This window comes from Tachysurus fulvidraco, chromosome 2, assembly GCF_022655615.1.
Source record: "Tachysurus fulvidraco isolate hzauxx_2018 chromosome 2, HZAU_PFXX_2.0, whole genome shotgun sequence".
In the NCBI taxonomy this organism is placed as follows: domain Eukaryota; kingdom Metazoa; phylum Chordata; class Actinopteri; order Siluriformes; family Bagridae; genus Tachysurus; species Tachysurus fulvidraco.
This window is the reverse complement of record NC_062519.1, coordinates 36417596-36437551: the sequence shown is the minus strand read 5'-3', so window position 1 is coordinate 36437551 and position 19956 is coordinate 36417596. Positions and strand designations below refer to the sequence as shown.

General features: G+C 40.3%; 1 protein-coding gene across 1 annotated transcript in view; it reads right to left on the bottom strand.

The window, feature by feature from the left end:
• Positions 1-18248, bottom strand: part of aspscr1 (ASPSCR1 tether for SLC2A4, UBX domain containing) — a 31304-nt gene extending 13056 nt beyond the window's left edge. Inside the window, exons 1-9 of the mRNA XM_027163243.2 lie at positions 18024-18248; positions 17655-17710; positions 17432-17546; positions 9154-9254; positions 6000-6057; positions 5751-5824; positions 4444-4975; positions 2360-2419; positions 1919-2058 (exon numbers count right to left, since the gene is read on the bottom strand). Of these exons, the coding sequence (XP_027019044.2) occupies positions 1919-2058; positions 2360-2419; positions 4444-4975; positions 5751-5824; positions 6000-6057; positions 9154-9254; positions 17432-17546; positions 17655-17710; positions 18024-18113 (1226 nt within the window). The 5' untranslated portion in view covers positions 18114-18248. The remainder of the gene's footprint in view (positions 1-1918; positions 2059-2359; positions 2420-4443; positions 4976-5750; positions 5825-5999; positions 6058-9153; positions 9255-17431; positions 17547-17654; positions 17711-18023) is intronic.
• Between the last annotated feature and the right edge of the window lie 1708 nt (positions 18249-19956).

Genomic DNA, 19956 nt, shown 5'->3' with positions numbered 1-19956 from the left:
AGACAGACACACACAGACAGACAGACACACACAGACAGACAGACACACACAGACAGACAGACACACACAGACAGACAGACAGAGACACACACACACACACACACAGACAGAGACACACACACACACACAGACAGAGACACACACACACAGACAGACAGAGACACACACACACAGACAGACAGAGACACACACACACAGACAGACAGAGACACACACACACAGACAGACAGAGACACACACACACAGACAGACAGAGACACACACACACAGACAGACACACAGACAGACAGACAGACACACACACAGACAGAGACAGACAGACACACAGACAGAGACAGACACACACACAGACAGAGACAGACACACACACAGACAGAGACAGACACACACACAGACAGAGACAGACACACACACAGACAGAGACAGACACACACACAGACAGAGACAAACACACACACAGACAGAGACCGACACACACACAGACAGAGACAGACACACACACAGACAGAGACAGACACACACACAGACACACACACAGACAGAGACAGACACACACACAGACAGAGACAGACACACACACAGACACACACACAGACAGAGACACACACACAGACAGAGACACACACACAGAGACAGAGACACACACACAGACAGAGACAGAGACACACACACAGACAGAGACAGAGACACACACACAGACAGAGACAGAGACACACACACAGACAGAGACACACACAGAGACAGAGACACACACACAGACAGAGACACACACACAGACAGAGACACACACACAGACAGAGACACACACACAGACAGAGACACACACACAGACAGAGACACACACAGAGAGACAGAGACACACACACAGAGAGACAGAGACACACACAGAGAGACAGAGACACACACACAGAGAGACAGAGACACACACACACAGAGAGACAGAGACACACACACACAGAGAGACAGAGACACACACACACAGAGAGACAGAGACACACACACACAGAGAGACAGAGACACACACACACACAGAGAGACAGAGACACACACAGAGAGACAGAGACACACACAGAGAGACAGAGACACACACAGAGAGACAGAAGCACACACAGAGAGACAGAAGCACACACAGACAGAAGCACACACAGACAGAAGCACACACAGACAGAAGCACACACACAGAGACACACACACAGAGACATACACACTGTGAGAGACACACAGACAAATACACATAACTCACACACTCCCCATGCAGCCTGCATAGACACACTCTTTAAAAAAAAAATTAAAAAATTAAAACCAACCCCCCCAAAAAAGTTTTTTTTTTTTTTTAATGTTGTGCTGCACAGCCTGTGTGTGAGTGGGGTTGAAAGGCAGCAATTTAGAGCCAGAATAACTCTCCTGCTTCCAAATGAAAGCCTGTGTCATGAGTACAGCATGCACGGGTGGGAGGTCAAAGGTCACCGAGCCACAAGCTTCCCAAACAAGATGCAGGTCTTTATGTTCAAAGCATGTAGTATTATCATCACAACCCCTACACAGGTAGTAACAAGTAACTGTTTAATAAAACAAAAAGTGCACAAGACACATTAAGAAGCCACTACCTCGAGGCTAGCGGACACTGGTGTACAGGAGGTAATGGACTTGTTTATGTTGGAACGAATGCATTTAACTAGCTTGCATCGAACATCATACGTTATTTCATTAGATTTTTTTTTGCATCTATAGTTAGGGTTCCAGGCAACATATTGGGTCTGGACAGCACAGAAGAGCTTTATTTACTTCTTTGGTGAGTTAATAAATGTGTGACTATCCACCACGTAGAAGGTGCTTTGCTTTTTTGTTCAGTAAAACAGTCTAATTCCATGACAAAATGTGGAGCGTTTACTAACTCATCATCTCACTGAAAACACACCTCTCGCTCTTCAGCTGTGAGAACCTCTTCCTCACATCGTCCACCGTCACCTCAAAGAACTCGTCTGGCAGCTCCTTGTCATCACATTGCCGCTGTGCTGCTGTGTCCAGGTGGAAGACAAGCGGTTCCCTGTCCACCGGCTGCAGTATTAAACGGGTAGAGAGTAAGCACACTTAATTATCAGCTCAACAAGAATTCATTAAAGCCATCATAAATGTATCGGATATGTATTTTTAAGATTTCATTCTTTTTGGCAGGAGCCAAGATCCTAACATTGAAGCTGTGTGAAGAGTTAGTGTGTCATAAAAGTGCCACAGACCATTAGAATCTAAGTGAAGGAATGACGGTGTCTACAGTAGGTACGTGTGTGTGTGTGTGTGTGTGTGTCTAAGAACAAGGACAACTATAGTGTGAGCTGATATGTAGATATCCCTGTTCTACCTCCAGATATTCCTCTGTATCCTCCGAGTCCTTTCCTTTGCATGTGGCACTAGAAGATTGCTGTAAACCAAAAAGAGGAAAAGAAAATCAAAGGCCAGCAAAAAGAGAGAATGAGAGAAACTCAATTGCATTCCAACCCTGGACCACATCTTTCTGTTCTAGATAGAGAGAAGTGAGAGCACCGTTATTTACTATGGGTTTAACTGAGTGAAAAGAGATAGAAAGGAAGAGATGTAAACATCCCATGTGACTGGGAACTTCAGATTGTTCACTAAGATTTGGCTGTGTCTGTGCATGTAGGATCATGTGCATGTTTGCTTATGTATGACAATCTCTCAGTAGACACAACAGCCACAAATGGATTTTTCCATCACAACACTACTTCAAAGCCATCACCAGCACAGGAATTTGAATAGGGGGAAAAAAATACATCAGCAATAAAGCACCTCCATCCCGACACACCCCACCCTCAAAAATGGAAGGATGATATGATATACAGTGGGGGAAATAATTATTTGATCCCCTGCTGAATTTTTGTTTTTAGTTTACTCCCTTCCAGTGAAATGAACAGTTCACAATTTTATGGTAGGTTTCTTTTAACAGAAGGAGACAGAATATCAATAAAAATCAAGAAATAACATTAGATAAAGGTTATAAATAACATTTTTATTTGATTGAGTGAAATAAGTATTTGATCCTCAAGCAAACTGTGACTTAATACTTGATCGAGAAACCCTTGTTGGCAAGCACAGTGGTCAGACATTTCCTGTAGTTGGTCAACATGGTATGGACACATCTCAGGGGGATTTTGGTCCACTCCTGGATCTTAACGTGTTCTTCTTGAGCCACTTCTTTGTTGCCTTGGCTGTAGTTTCTGGGTCATTGTAATGCAGGAAGGCCCATCTTCAGTGTTCTGTCTGAGCCTAGGAGGTTCTCATCCAAGATTCAAGGTCTTCCTGTACCCTTTATCAGAGAAACAGCACCAAAGCAGAATGTTTCCACCTCCATGTTTGACAATGGTGATGAAGTTCTTGGGGTCATATTCAGCATTTCTCTGCCTCCAAACATGGCGACTCGAGTTGATGTCAAAAAGCTAAAATTTGGTCTTATCTAAAAACATCACATTTCGCAATCCTTCTCTAAATCATTCAGGTGCTCATTGGTCAACTTCAGACAGGCCTTCTTAAGCAAGGGGATCTTGTGGGCACTGCAGGATCTCAATCCATTAGGGCAAAGTGTGTTACCAATGATTTTCTTGGTGACTGTGGTCCCATCTCCCCTGAGATCATTAACAAGCTCCTCCCATGTAATTCTGGGCTGATCTCTCACCTTTCTCGGAATCATCATTACCCCAGCAGATGAGAACTTGTATGGAGTGCCAGAGCGAGTGTGATTGTTATCTTGTATTTCTTCCATTTTCGAATAATTGCACACCTTTCCCACCAAGCTTCTTGCTGATGGTCTTGAAGCCCATTCCAGTCTTGTACAGGTCTACAGTCTTGTTCCTGACATCCTTTGACAGGTCTTTGGTCTTGCCCATGGTAGTGGAGAGGTTTGAATAGAAGAGACTTTTATACACACAAGTTCAGATTAGGAGTACTTTCTTAAAGGGACCAAACACATTTGTGGCTGGTAGGGAATCAAATACTTATTTTATTCAATCAATTATGAAATAATTTATACAATGATCAATGATACAATAATCATACAATGTTCATTTCTTTGTAAGGGGGGTAAACCTACAAAATCAGCAGGGGGTCAAATAATTATTTCCCCCACTGTATGATACTCTACAAAAAACTACAGTATCAGAATGACATCAAACTTAAGAAAATCCATCTATTCTATAAAAAAAAAATCTAATTATGCAGACAGGTATCTGTTCAATAAAGAAGAGTTTGAAGTGAGTTTTCTAAACACGATCACAAGCTATCAAATCCTGACAACGCCACAGCTATCAGACAGTGTAACTGGTGCTCTCTGGGTGGATGGAACTGTGTTACTGTTCCCTGTTCAGCAAACAAACCCCAAAAACCTGGAGCTGAAAAAAATGGATTTGTGCTCTTTGTCCTTCTGGCTCTTACCTGGACTTCATGACTTGGTTTGGCCTTCTTGGCTTTTGGAGGCCCACTGGAGAGTGGTGAGGAAGACGATGATGCCGGTGAAGGGCAGGCTCTCTGTTCATCACCTCCAGGTCCTCCAAGCCTTTGCCCACCACCAGAGAAAGGCACAAAGTTGCTGGCCGTAACTGAGTGGGAATGATATTTGAGGGACGGACCTGCTTGCTCCTCGTCCACCTGTGGCACAGAACTGGCTTCCTGAGGCATCTGAATAGCAACTTGCTTGATTTTGGGCCGCACAACTTGCTGCTGGTCTCGAGAGAGGTCTACCTGTTCCTGTTGTACAGGGAGTGCTTGGCACATTTGGGCAGCATCTTTGGGGTTTTGAGAAGGAGGACTAGGGGATTCCGCAGGTACTGGGGCATGCTCGGGTTCATCAGGCATGGTCTTAACAGCAGGAGAAAGCCGGGGTGCAGGGGCAGCTGTGCCAGTTAGGGTTGCACCTGTCTCCATGGGCTCATTGTTCCCTGGAGTGTTACTTGCTTTCAGTACATATCTAAACAGAGAGGTATAGTTCCAGCATCTTAACATAAAAGTGACTTACTCCCTGCACACACACACACACACACACACACACACACACACACACACACACACACACACACACACACACACACACACACACACACACACACACACACACACACACACACACACACACACACACACACACACACACACACACACACACACACACACACACACACACACACACACACACCTACCTCCCTCCCAGGAATGAGATCTGAAATCTGAAATGACCTTAAATGTTTGTTATTTCATATTTAACACACCCAAAGCATGCTGCATTTTCCCAACCACTGTTCTTTCAACTGAAGTTTCTAAGTTTAAAAAACAGCTAGTCATGAAAGTGAAAACAAAAAGACCTCCATCTTGAAGCCTTCATCTTTGGTGGAAAACCTTGACTGTTTACAAAGAATCGAGACAGACACACTTTCTAATAAACATGAATTAAATTAATCTTTGTTAAAAACAAGTCCCTGTAAATAAGATGTTCGTATAGTAAATATAATTGAATATAAACCTGTGATTTTAATTACAGAACTTCTCTCATTTCTGCTTTCAGAAAAAAAAAAACAAGAAAACTTTTTGACCAAATATATAAAAACTATTCAACAGCACTGTGGTATAAAATCATTGTTGGGTTTACTGTTGGATGAGTGATATAAACTGGCAGCTAAAAAAAATGAATGTTATGGCAAAATTTCCAATGAACATTACACTGATAACCTAGTCTAGTGGGCTCTGACCTCAGTATGGCACTGCCACCAGTTAGGCCTAGAGACCTCAGAGTGGTCCTCTTAAGAGCCTCTTCTCCACTGACCTGCAAAAAAAAACAAAACACACACACACACACACACACACACACACACACACACACACACACACAGAGACACACAAAGAGACACACACATCTCAACACATCCTAATAAAATGTATCACCAGATTAAAACAGAAAGGTTTAAAAAGGGGATAAAACAGAAAATGAAGGATCCTACCTCATCTCTCATGTAAACACAGACTGGTGTGGCTCCTGGCACCTCCAGTTTGGATATTCTATTAGGAAAAGAAACACAAATACACACACAATATGAATAACGTTCCCAGATTGACAAATGTTTATTATCTATAAATCAGAAAGTTAAAAAAAAGTGAATCATTTGTCACATTTTAGCCCATTTCTGACTCAAGCATCAAACAGATTGAGATTACATGCATGAGTTCCCTCTGGGCCATAAAATTAAAAAAAAAAAAACTTTTCAGGGAAAAATAAATAAATAAATAAAAAATCACAGCAAAAGAAACACTCAATTTGTTCCCTTCTCATTGCTGTCCTTAAGAATTCCAAGACTGGAAGCTTCAGTGGAAAAAAGGGAGAGAATTAAGTTGTAATGATGTCAGTGATGAAAAGCAGGCAGACAGACGAGAGAACACACTGGCTGGCAGCCAGCCCACACGGCCAAACAAGAGCAAGACTTCAGAACAGGTGCCAAGCAACCTAGCGGTGTGGGTGAGGTCTGCTGAGAAAGAGGGTGTGGCGTGAGATCAATGGTGGGGGATCTGAGAGGGTTCGGCTGCTGTTGGAAAAGAAACCTATGCAGTATTCACAGTTTGCACAACATGGCATACATCAAAAAACCACAGCAAAGGCAGATGAAGGTTAGTGTTGATGCTGCTGATGACAAGGTTGTTCACCACAGTCTTTGAAGATACAGACACAGAAAGCACTAAAAATGCCGCCTGACCCCGAGTTTCCAGTTTATTAATTATAAAATCTGTTCACCTAATAAACTGGTAACTCTTACACATACACCGTTTCCAGTTCATATGGTACACTGGTTTAGTAATAAATACATGATATCAAATAAGAAGGTGGGGATCAGAGGATCTGATCTGCTGTGGGAAGATTATGGTATGATTTGGTCCACTTGTTACCTGAGAGCAGTGGAAATGTTTATATGCACCCTTTTGTTTTGTCTACTCTCGGGAAAAGATGTTACGTACAGCAACGAATAAAAAATGTGCATGTAAACTTGTCTAGTGTGTACAATTTAACTAAAGCAGACAAGAGTCCTCCGTCGAAGAATGTTCTGGTTACTGCAAAACCACATGCACACACACACGTGCGCACGCACACACACACACACACACACACACACGCGCACGCACACACACACACACTGTGCGAACACGTGCTCAGTGGTCCATTAGAAAATTGAGTTTCTAATAATAACATTAATAGGAAATTAATTTCATTTATCAAGGGTTAGATTTTATTCTTCATACTAGGTCAATTTATTTATTTATTTTTCTAAACAGGAACCGAAAACATTTTCCAATTACCTTGAAGAAGGCACCTTTACTTTCAAGCAGGAAAATCAAGACGAGATAAAAGCACAAGCAAAAACAGTACTGTGAGATTACTGAGATTACTAATATGGGAATCAAAGGGGTGTCATTTAATATCAGAAGATTAACAATCTGTCTAATGGCCACTCATTTCAGAGTCATGTCAATTTGCTAGTTTGACATTTTTATTGTGTAGGGAGGGGAAAGAAAAACACTCTTTTGGTCTGTTCTGAGAGAGAAGCGATTACTCAAAACATGCAAGGGTTTGTAGGTTTGCGTAGAGCCGTTACATTCCTTTGCATCGAGAGAACACATTAAGGCCAAGGTGTCTATATATATACACAAGCCTACTTGTCTTTTTATACGTTTCAAACTGGATTAAACCAATTCGATTCAAGTATACAGTCAAATAAAGAAGAGGTAGCTCAGTGGTTAAGGCGTTGGACTAGTGATCGGAAGGTTGTGAGTTTGAGTCCCGGGTTAACCAAGCTGCCACTGCTAAGCCCTTGAACAAGGCCCTTAACACTCAATTGCTAAGCTGTATAAAAGAAATAAATGTAAGTCACTCTGGATAATGGCTTCTGTCAAATGCCATAGATGCAAATCAAAAGTTTAGTTGTAATGGTGAGTTGAGATTTCACATAATGCTTGAACATTCTGCACTTCCTGGCTGGCTATGCTTCTCTCAGTCCTCAGGAGATCCAGACAGCACTGCTTTAGAGAAAAGAACCATCAATATAAGGTTCATGTGACTAATCACCTTTACCTCATCCTGGTGAAAGTGGTCTGTTCCAGGATGACCCTGCCTCCCTCCACAGGACCCAAGGGCTCACTGAACGGTTTAAATACATGAATGGCCTTCACACTCACTGGTTCTCAACCAAATTCAACATCTAGGAGATATTTTTGAGTGACTTATTAATGAATGCTTTTAGAGTCTTCATAAAAAATTTTTAAAAAAAAGCACTGAAGGATTATCTTCTTGGCAGAATGGCAGTCATCACTTCATCAGACACTCTTGCCTCTTTTCCACCAAAAAGAACCGGGTGCTGGTTCAGTGCTAGCACTGGTGCTGGTTCCACTGGTGAACCTTCTAAGAACCGGTTTGCCTTTCCACCGGCTAGAGAGCCATCACAGCGCCGAGTGTGACGTCACCGTATACGTGTCACGTGTCCCAGCAACTTTAGTGCAGCAGCGGCAAACACAAACACAACAAAAATGGCGGATGTTGCTTTACTGTTAATGCTCATGGCTTTGCGAACATACATTGGCATCCAAATGCGGCGAATAAAACATGCACGTGCAGCTCCGTTTAATCTGTATAAACGGAGGTTGTAATCGATAAAGTACATAACGTTATTTTATCATTAACCCAGAAAAAAAGTTAGCCTTAGCATGTAGCTACCTACTATCATGTGTGCTGATAAGTGATTATATTGTGGTAAAGTAAAAGTGTATTAAACATTAGTATACTTAAGGTACATTATCAAATGCACTAACAGTAGCCCTGCGCACAGCCGCTGACACAAGCGGTTCTTAAGTCTAGACCAGCAACGTCTACTGAACGTGCTACTAAAAGAACCACTTTTCCTGGTTCAGAGGCGGTCGAAACAGAAAGAACTGGTTCTAAATTAGGCTCTGGCTCCGAACCAGCACTCGAACTGCCTTGGTGGAAAAGGGGCTTCTGTGCTCAGGCACACTTCACTGATATTGTGACTTACGGAGGTCCAGCACCTTATAAAGACACTTAACATAAACATAGGTCACAAATTAGCACTGATTTGTCACCCTAAAATTATGCACCTGGTTTGGGGGAAGTGGCTGAGCAGATCCCATAGGCTGTGGCCACTAGGGAAAGAACCCTGCAGACGAGATCCATCCTCTAATTGTAGTGCAATCCGGACCTGTGTGTGAAATTCAAACAAATCAGGATCATAACTCAAGCCTTGAGTCATAAAAAAAACTCATTTTACAATAAATGATTTGTATTATTTATAGTTATGATTACTAAAACTGAGAAAAACTACATACACACATTATATATATCTATATCTATCTATCTATCTATCTATATATATATATATATATATATATATATATATATATATATATATATATATATATATATATATATATAAAAATATAAAAAACAAGAGATGGTGGAATTGTAGAGGGAAAATATATAAAACAATTCAAGCATTCATTGTTTGGGATTAAAATGCACTTCAGTAAAGACATAATGGAAGAAACTCCAAGTTTATGGGTTACACAAAAATCAGATATCTTTTTAAATATGTAAAAGATATTCACCACCACTGGTGCTTCGCAATCTAGTGATCTATTAGATTCAAACATCATGTGGTTTGCTTTGTAATTTTTAAGTGCTGCAAATGGTATATAATGCTGGTTCTAGGGCAGATCTTAACTGGTAAATAAGTGATCCTACGATTGGACTAATGTCCAGGTGTCTTTACAAATCCTGATCAAACTGGCTGCATCTTTTCAACCTGCTACAAATGCAATGAATTTCCATGGAAGAGCTCACAGACACCTTGAACAGATGCTGTGGCATCATAAAAAAAAAATCGATCTTGTGTGACCTAACAGGCTCTTTTAAATGAAACAGCAAACTTGCATTTAGAGAATATACAATACAATTTTCCATTCATTATATACCCTAGTATTGTGACAATTTATATTTGCCATATTTTACAGGTCTTTACAGAATTTACACACCAGGATATCAAATTCTGACACAACCTTGATATCGATACCATCACCCCGCATTGTCTAATATGTTTAAATTTCTATTGTAAAATCTCACTCATTGAACCTGCATGGTGAATGCCGATATGAAGACGTTGAAAAGATGACGTTTTAGAAAACATAAAGGAATAGTTTTAGCACTGACTTGTAGAGAACTCTGCCATGGACTGCGGTTTTTTGGTCAAATAGGTTTTTTTTCTGATGAACTTCAAGGCAGAGGAAATAAAGAGAGACTGGTGAAGGAATTACTGTTTATAACTGCTAGAACATAAGCAATAGCAGAAACTTTTGTTGTGGACGTTCCCCAACATTAAACGTAGCTGTAAACGGATAAAAATGATTGTTGGTGTTGGCAAATTGCTGTGGTATAAAAGGAATAAACAACTTCAGGAAGTGTGGTTAGAAGAAAATAATTAACATCTGGGTGGTAACAGGAAGTCTGTGCCACATCGAACGTCATCATACTGTCACAACATTGATTATTTTCCTGTGACAGCATGCAGTGGTGTTTAATTTCTTAAATAAAATGTATTGTTTAGTACAAAGGAAACACGACCGTGACACGACCGTGGTGGGTCTCATCAACAAGAATGACGAGTCAGCATACAGGGAGGAGGTGTAACAACTAACTGCCTGGTGTAGAGCCAACAACCTTTCTCTGAATGTGGACAAAACTAAAGAGATGGTTGTGGACTTCAGGAGAGCACAGAGCGACCACTCTCCGCTGAACATCGACGGATCATCTGTACAGATCGTCAAGAGCACCAAATTTCTGGGTGTTCATCTAGCGGAGAACCTCACCTGGTCACTCAACACCAGCGCCATCACCAAGAAAGCCCAGCAGCGTCTCTACTTCCATCCGAAGGCTGAGAAAGGCACATCTCCCTCCCCCAACCCTGACCATGTTCTACAGAGGGACCATTGAGAGCATCCTGAGCAGCTGCATCACTGTCTGGTTTGGGAACTGTACGATCTCGGATCGCAAAACCCTGCAGCGGATAGTGAGGACAGCGGAGAAGATCATTGGGGTCTCTCTTCCCTCTATCATGGACACTTACACCACACGCTGCGTCCGCAAAGGCAACAGCATTGTCGATGACCCCACACACCCCTCACACACACTCTTCACCCTCCTGCCGTCTGGAAAAAGGTACCGAAGCATTCGGGCCCTCATGACAAGACTGCGTAACAGTTTCTTCCCACAAGCCATCAGACTTCTCAATAACCGAACTGTACTATACTGAGCACAACATACACACACATCATCTGTATGGACTGCACAGACCCTCATAAAACACACACACTGTTTTGCACACTTTTCTGCTGTTTTTGCACATATTGGACAATATCTCAGTCATCTGCTGTTTTTTGCACAACTCCATATATAATCCAAAGGACCTGCTGCTAAGAACCTGCTGCTGTTCATTCTGTTACTGCACAAAATATTGTTTGAACATTCAGTATTTACACCGGTCGGTCGGCGCTGTTTCTGTTACTGTTTATTGTCTTTTGTGTATTGCATTTTTTGTACTTTTTGTATTGTCTTGTAACTTAATGTCTGCACTGTCTTTTGTCCTGCACTGTCTTTTGTCCTGCACTGTCTTGCTTGTCTTGTCCTGCACTGTTTGCACCAGGTTGCACAGTTGCACTTTATGTGGCTAAGACTACTTACATGTCCTTAGCCCTGTCTTTGTTTTATGTAGCACCTTGATCCTGGAGAAACGTTGTCTCATTTCACTGTGTACTGCAACAGCTATATATGGTTGAAATGACAATAAAAAGCTTCTTGACTTCTTGACTCTTGACTTGACTCTTGAAAGGAACCTGTACAGATCCTGGTCAGTGGGACAAAGCTAGTGTTTGTGCACAGCATGAATTGCCCTGATGTAATGATTCAGTGCTGGGTAAATGCACCACAACCACACTTGGACATGAATGAGCATTTCTTTCCTGTCTTACATCCCGTAAACATGAGTGAGAGGGGTGGTGTTGAACATTAGCGGTTAGCGCTTTTCCCACTGTGCATTATAACAGCCACAGTCACCCTGGCCAGTGATCATTTTCCCTTGATCCTTCGTTCACGATATAGGAGAAAGAGAGCAAATTTTGGTCTGCTTTCATCCTCTGTTCTAGAAACAAGCACACACGCACAGACACAAACACACGCAGTCTGCTTCTCTCTCTCCTTTGCTTATAAACACATTCTTCTGCATCAGTAAACCAGAACTGATGGCAGGTACACATGCAGGCAGCATATGAACAATCATGTCCGTCCGTGCCTTCACGGGCTAGCCAAACACATGTTTTAGACATAGAGCGTGAACCTGGCCACTGGTTTAAACAGTCGCTGTTTTGTGTTCGACTGTGGGTGGCCCAGCCAGCACACATGGATGACAGAGGCTAAAGGAGGCTGCCTCAGATTGACGATGTCATTAACCTTGGAATTGGTCTTGCCCTCAATTTCCAGCCTTTCTGAGCCATAGAGAATTAAGACAATGTTCTAGCAACATGCCAGGGCCACTCGTCACACCCTCAAACAGTTCGCACATGAATAAACATTCTAGAAAAGGTTTAAGTCATCGTTTATTTGTTCAAGTTATTTGACACCAGTATAAACAAGAAGATGAAACAGAAAAGAATAAAGGACAGATAAGACATTGATGTGGAGTGGCGGTAAACAAAACAATCTTGTATGTAGTCAGATGTGACCATGATGGAAAATTCTAAACAACAGACACGAAAATCAACTTAAATCTGAATGTCTAACCATCATATGATCATAATACTATCTAACGATCATAATAGCACACCAATGCTATGATTCATACAATCTGCAGAAGATCTTTTAAAAACATCCCCAAAACTTGAATAGGTTTCTGCTCCCTGCCTTCCTAGGCTTCTTCTTCCAGCTAAGTATGGGTGTAGTATTGGATGTAGTATTGGATGCAGCCAATAGTTCTTGTCACTTGTCCCCTGATTTGGTCCAATTAATCTACAGTTAATTTAATCACAATGGCTTTCATTCGCCCACTCGATCTGTCAATCAACTCTGATTGACACCGTTTTCCTAAGAAGGCGGTCTTGGTAGGTTCTCACATGTCTACAGAGCACTTTGGAAGCTCTGTTACAGTAACCATTATGTCACCTTTATGGCCAAGGACCTTCTAGCCTGGTTACTGAGCTTGGAGAGCTCTTAGGAGGTGTACTGGGTGTCCAAACTTCATTTCACAATAATGAAATTTTGGAAATGGTTTTATACCATTGCCCATATCTGTCTCTCAATGTAATTTGATGGTGGAGATCTAGCATGAGTTTCCTTGGACTTTTGGACGGACAGACAAAAGTACTAAAATGCTAGACTGAGCACATCATAATACACTGTTGTATTTTAATCCATGTGAATCTGTGTGGTGAAGCCCAACACCTGACTCTTCTTGTTATTTCATTGTAACCTCATAATTAGCTGAAAGTGAATAACAGCATATTCCCTGCAGCTCTTTCTAGGCTGTTAAAGGAGAGGAAGATGAATTGGGAATATATTGCCTACTCTCAGAGCTCGAATACTGGCACCATTACGAGTTCTAGTGAATCTTCTTTAGAGTAGAAGAGCAGAGAAGATCTTTGTAAACAATTCAAAACTACTTGTATTTAGCTTTATTTAAGCTACTGCTAATAGGATCTCATCTATCAAACACTGGTGCTGAGTAAACATCCATTAATCCTCACCCTTAATCAAAAAGGCTTGAAGTAATTAGTTTCTTTCACAAACAAGAAATCAGCTGCAACCAATATGAGGTCTTGTCAGAAAAGAGGGGGTGTGTTCAGGAACCTGCTTGGCAGATGTGCCCACTTTAGGCCAGTTCTTAAAAGATGGCACTTTGTGACAAATGCCAGCAGCAGGAGAAATAGGCTGTTTAGGAAATGTTTTAAGACTTGAAAGGACGCCATGCCATCTCGCACCCGGCGAGACCCAGCCACATGGCCCTGTAATGTAAAAGCCTAATTATGTCAGCACACAAATAGAAACGGAGGGTGAGGTGTATGAGTGTATGCGGTTAGAAAAAATGCATGTAAATGTTCAAAGCAGACGAATAAATGTTTTGGAACATGGACTCAAACAAGGCGCTGATTATTTTTATGACCCATGTTGTAGCAGTAAAGTGGGAGCACACGTTATGTTCTGGACAACAAGAAAGCTAAGTAAAGCAATCACATAGCACCACAGGGTTTAAGCACTTTCTCTCACGAATCAGCCCCACAATACAGGACACCACACAGTCTCCTTAAATCATTTATATAAGCACTACAATCTTTATGGTGGAATGAGGCAAACAGACATGCTGTCATGTGTCAGCAAACAATGTTGCAACTAAATTCTTCAGTCAAAATGTACACTAGCTTTTCTACAACACACCCCGAACAGTTCGGAAATTTAAATACAGCTTTCTGGTTATTTCTGGTAATGCAATTTGAGTTACTTTTATATATTAAAATCATATTGTGACTCAGTTCATTAAAACATTAGAATTAACCAAATTACCCACCAACCAAATAAACCCACTAACTATAAGTGAAAAAAACAAACGTACTGTAACCCTGCTAACATACTTGAAGATAGTTAAGAATATCTCCATTGTCTCTATCAGAAATCTATCAGATTCTTGGTTGAAAGTTTGTGATTTCAAATCCTGACATTTCCACAGGCAACTTCCGTATCGTTAACAGTGATGCTAGTCAATCAGAGGCATCTGTGTGATCACGTATGCAGTGAAGATCTATCAGGGTGTTACTCTGATCTCCGTGGCATCATGAGTCTTTGAGAAACCGAGAGTAAACCTACACCTTCACAGAGGGTCTTGATTAGAGGAACACCTGCAATTCCCATTTAATTTCATTGTATTTATTTAATAAAATGTCATGTTATATGATACCACATTGACCCAAACAAAGATAAAGAATTTACTCCAGCTGAATAAATGTCTGATACTCTCCTATTTTAACAAACATAACCTTCACACCCGATTCCACTAATATGAAGGCAAAAACAGCCAGCTTTGATATCTTTGGTCCTAGAAAATCTCACTCATGATGTACAGAACTGTCCCTGCATTCTGGGTAGGAGGGATGTTATTACTCCCTCTCATGTCCATAAGAGTGACACTACAAGGACACCAGAAATGTATCATACTCTTATGTAAGAGAGCTTAGACAACCATAATCATTTTAGCTTTTACATGTAGTATACTGTAATTCTGCTTACTCGGTTCCGCATCCAAATGTTTGAAGGCAAAATTGCAGAAGCAAGCTTAAAATAAGCTTGCACACAATAAGATTTTAATCCACTGACTGGATGCTCACTCATTAAGGCACTCAGTGACTACACCCCTAATCTTAGACTCTACTAGTTGCTCTTTCCGGCTGTGGATGATCAATTAGTGTTCACCATCCAGCTAAATTTTTTTTTGTACAGTAATGAAAAACAGCCACTGAAAATCTGAAAGGAAATCAAATTCACCTGTTCCCATACAAGGCTAACTATTTAATCCAGTTCATTGAGAGTGAGGATGAGGAGAAATGGCAAACACAATCATTTTTGCTTCTACAGAAACTTTAAGGAACATCAAAAATAAAGACAAACGCAAACGTACTCATGCCAAAAGAATAATAAATAATACAATGTAAAAGGTAAGGGTATGTATTTATCTACATATATCCAAGGTTCTACAGATGAACTAAACCCTCTTTTCAGTGTTAACGATAAAGAATTTCCTTGCCACTGGCCATGTGATCAGTATTGTTACCTGAAACATTTTAAACCAAGCGGTTTGGCTAACAGACTGAAAGTGTTATTTAATAAACAACAACATTGCAGACATATGTATATTTTGCATATACAATAATTTCACCTCAGTAGGGTAGATTTAATTTTAATACATAAACCTTGACCATTACATTCTATAAGCCACTGACTTTCTTTTGGTCCATATATAAAAAAACAGTTACAATTCCTTCAATTAATCTGTTGAAAGCTCAGCTAGCTAATGACTGATACTCACGAGCCACCTTAATAGAAATACCTGTACCACTGCTCACTCATGAAAATATTGAGATTAGTGTTTCTGAACCTGTTGCTCTCCAAGGATATAGTGTCAAAGTTACCCAAAACAAACAAACAAAAAAAAACAGACCAGGGAGCATAAAAGAGATCTAAAGAGAATGTCCACACTGATTGGAGCTGATAGGAAGTTCACTTTAACTCAATACTGCTATGGTGAGGAGTAATGAGGAATCTAGAGATCTACCAGCTCATTAGACTCTGCGATACCAAAGAGGAGATGCCAACTCCATGTGGTCTTTTGCATCAATACAACATTTGTCAGACTGTATATTTATAATCACACCCTCCAGTGTCACCCACATGAGGATGGGTTCCCTTTGAGTCTGGTTCCTCTCAAGGTTTCTTCCTTTACCATTCAAGGGAGTTTTTCCTCACCACAGTCACCTGAGACACCTCAGACTTGCTCATTGGAGATAAATACAAACACATTTAAATATATCTAATATTAATCTTGAATTTTTGTATTCTATTAATCTTTCTATTATTCTTTATAATAACCTTTTGTATTATGTTTATGTTCTGTAAAGCTGCTTTGAGACAGCGTCAATTGTTAAAAGCGCTATACAAATAAATTTGAATTGAATTGCATCTCAGAATGCACAACTTATTGAACTTATTGAGTTGGATAGATATAACAGCAAGTCCACACCCATACTCTTAGGGGTGAATGACCGTATCAGTGTGTATGTACATGGTGTGCTGCAATTCACTTGCAACTCGTCCTTCATGCTCAATGTTCCCAAGACAGGCTGAGGATCCTCTACCAACCTGACCAGGGTAAAGCGGTTACTAAATCAATTATGATTATTGTATCTTTCATTTGCTCTCATTTTATCCACAAATGTGCTCTAACAGCTTGATAATCACATAAGTGTTTCAAGTGTGTGGTAAAATAATGCAATGTGACTTAAGATTAAAAAAAAAAATGGCTTTAGATGTAGGATGTTGTAGCTCAGAGGCTAAGGTGTTCGACTACTGATCAGGTCATGGTTTCGAATCCCAAATCCACCAAGCTGCCACTGTTGGGCCCCTGAGTAAGATTAAGGGTCAAATTTTTTTTAAATAAAAATGAATCACTCTGTATAAGAGTGTCTGCTAAATGCCATAAATGTAGACGGTCTAGGTTCAGATATTAAACGACAGATATAATCTATCCAACTACATTCATGACTTACAGACAAATACCCATTTACACACCGTGCTATCTGCCCCTCCACGCTGGCTGGTGCTTGGCACTATCTCCAACTTGGCATTGTTTGGCAGGCTGGCAAACCTCCATTGCACCGTCAGATCCAGCACATTCCTCTGAAACCTGTGAAAAATACAGACACACGTGTGTTAAAGACAGTTAGATATACAGAAAGCATTAGTTAGGAATATATATATTTATATGTATAATTATATATATAAATCCCCTTACTTCAGTCCATGCTCATCTGGATTAAACCCTTGTTTCTTGCACACTTCCTCGAGAACCTGCAGGTTTTCAACAACAGTGGGTGAAAATCTGAATATTTTTTCGCTATCTCATACCAATTGAGCTAATGCAGCTAAATGGTTACTCAAGCGTCCCAAATTGCTCCCGATCACTTATCCGAGTGCACTTAACCCGCTGTGATACATTAGGCTTATGTTCCCTTACTAGTGCACTATATAGGCGACGGAGATTTGTTTGGGACACCACCATTGTTTGCGATAACACATGATCCAGGAAAGGAGCAGCCTCTGTTACAAGTAAAACGTAAGCATCATATTGTTATATCTTACTCGTTCCGTCGATCATATTTACCTGAAGTAGGGGTGTGTTTTGGGAGACTTTTACGGTCTGTCTTCGTCCATTTGGAGCAAGAACTGACACCGCTGTGCTGCTGGCTGCCATTGCAAAATGACGTCAGCGTGTTTGTTTGAAATAACTTTATTGACATAAAACAGTGTCAAAAAAACACAAAGGTGCCCAGGGATTTGTGTGGTCGGGTTTTTTAATGCACAATGTCCGATTAAAGATGAACATATAGTGAACGACAGAATTAGAATAGAATGGTATAGAACAGAACAGAATAGAATAGATCTACAGATGAAGAATCCAGTAATTACTGTAAATGTGGTAGAATTTAAGTAGAGTGTACAAAGTGTTTCAGAGACTGTAGGAGATGAATCTTCTAAATTCAAGACACTTACATTTTGTGGCATATGGAAGAAACACATATCCTGAGCAACCTACATTTATCTCATGCAACCGAGCAAGTGAAGGTTAAGGGCTTTACTCAGGGGACCTGGAAGTGGCAGCTTGGTCGCACTAGGATTCAAACTCACAAACCTCCAAACAATAGTCCAACACCTGTGCTACCACTTCAACTATCTAGATCTTTGCCACAGATAGACAGATAGATGGATGGATGGATGGATGGATGGATGGATGGATGGATGGATGGATGTGAAAAAGAATCCAGAGAGTAACTGCGGTGTACCAAGTAATTACTGTAGATGTAAAAGTGAAACCAGAAAACATTTCAGCCAATAAAGGGAAATAAGCATTCACTTTTGTTTTTATTTCTTCCAGTGTATATATGTACTTCAAAATGGCTCACATAATGTATTTTGACTTTGCATTTGTGAATATGCAAAAAATATGTATTCAAATGAATAAAAATATGTTTAAACAAAACTGAGGGGTATACCGACACTATATAGATAAAGGTAACATAAAAATCAATAAACTCTAGATTTAAACACTCAAAATGTTCATTGCACCTTCATAAAAGACATTGGAATTGGTTGGGAACATTCTCACAAGAAGTAGCAATCATTGGAGAAGATTAAGGAGGTCCTAAAGTTCTCAGGTACAAAATTATTCAACAAACTCAAATAGAAAAGTCTACAGAATCATAGCAAAGAGTGTATACATCCCTGTCAGGACAATTGTTTTGATAATATGCAGGTGGAAAGTTTATGGAAACCATGTCTAATCGCCCTCAGACAGGTGCCCCACCCAGGATTTTACTGACAAGTCTCTCTCAGATGCTAATGACAAGGACAGTATGAGAAATGTCAGAAGTCACATGAAAAAAGCTTCAGGTTGATGTAAAAGCAGCCGGAACCACCATTACTCAGAGAACATAAAACAATGATCTGGACTACAATCATCTTCATCTCTATCTCTATCCCTTAACCCCAAAAATCTATCTAGATTTTTGATGAATCAGAAAACTTTAGGACAATATACTCTGGTCACATTAAACAGAAATATAACTCTGACAATTAATTCAGCTTGTTACATTTGGAGAAAGAAGGGTTTGTTCATATGATCCCATGAACACAATTGTGAACCAGAATGAATTACAGAGGTTCTTTGCAAATGGTTTTGGGGCATTTTAAGTCACCAGTGAAAACACCATGGGCCAAAAAAATGAATCTGGAAAGAAGATGGATATTTTAACAAGATAATGACCCCAAACATGCAGCCAAAATAAACTCAAGAAGGCCTTATATCTCCAGACATAAAGCCCATTCAATATTTATAAAGAATTTTCAAACTGTGAGTCCATCAGAAGGATCATCTCAACCTTGAAGAACTGAAGATGATGTCACTAAAAAAAAGTGTGCAATTCTGCAAAGAATTTATTACTTCTTACTGAGGTATATATATCTAGTAAGTGTATAATTATTGCTTACTTATATATTTATATTAGTGTCAAGTACTGTCAAGTACTCTGTTTATGGTT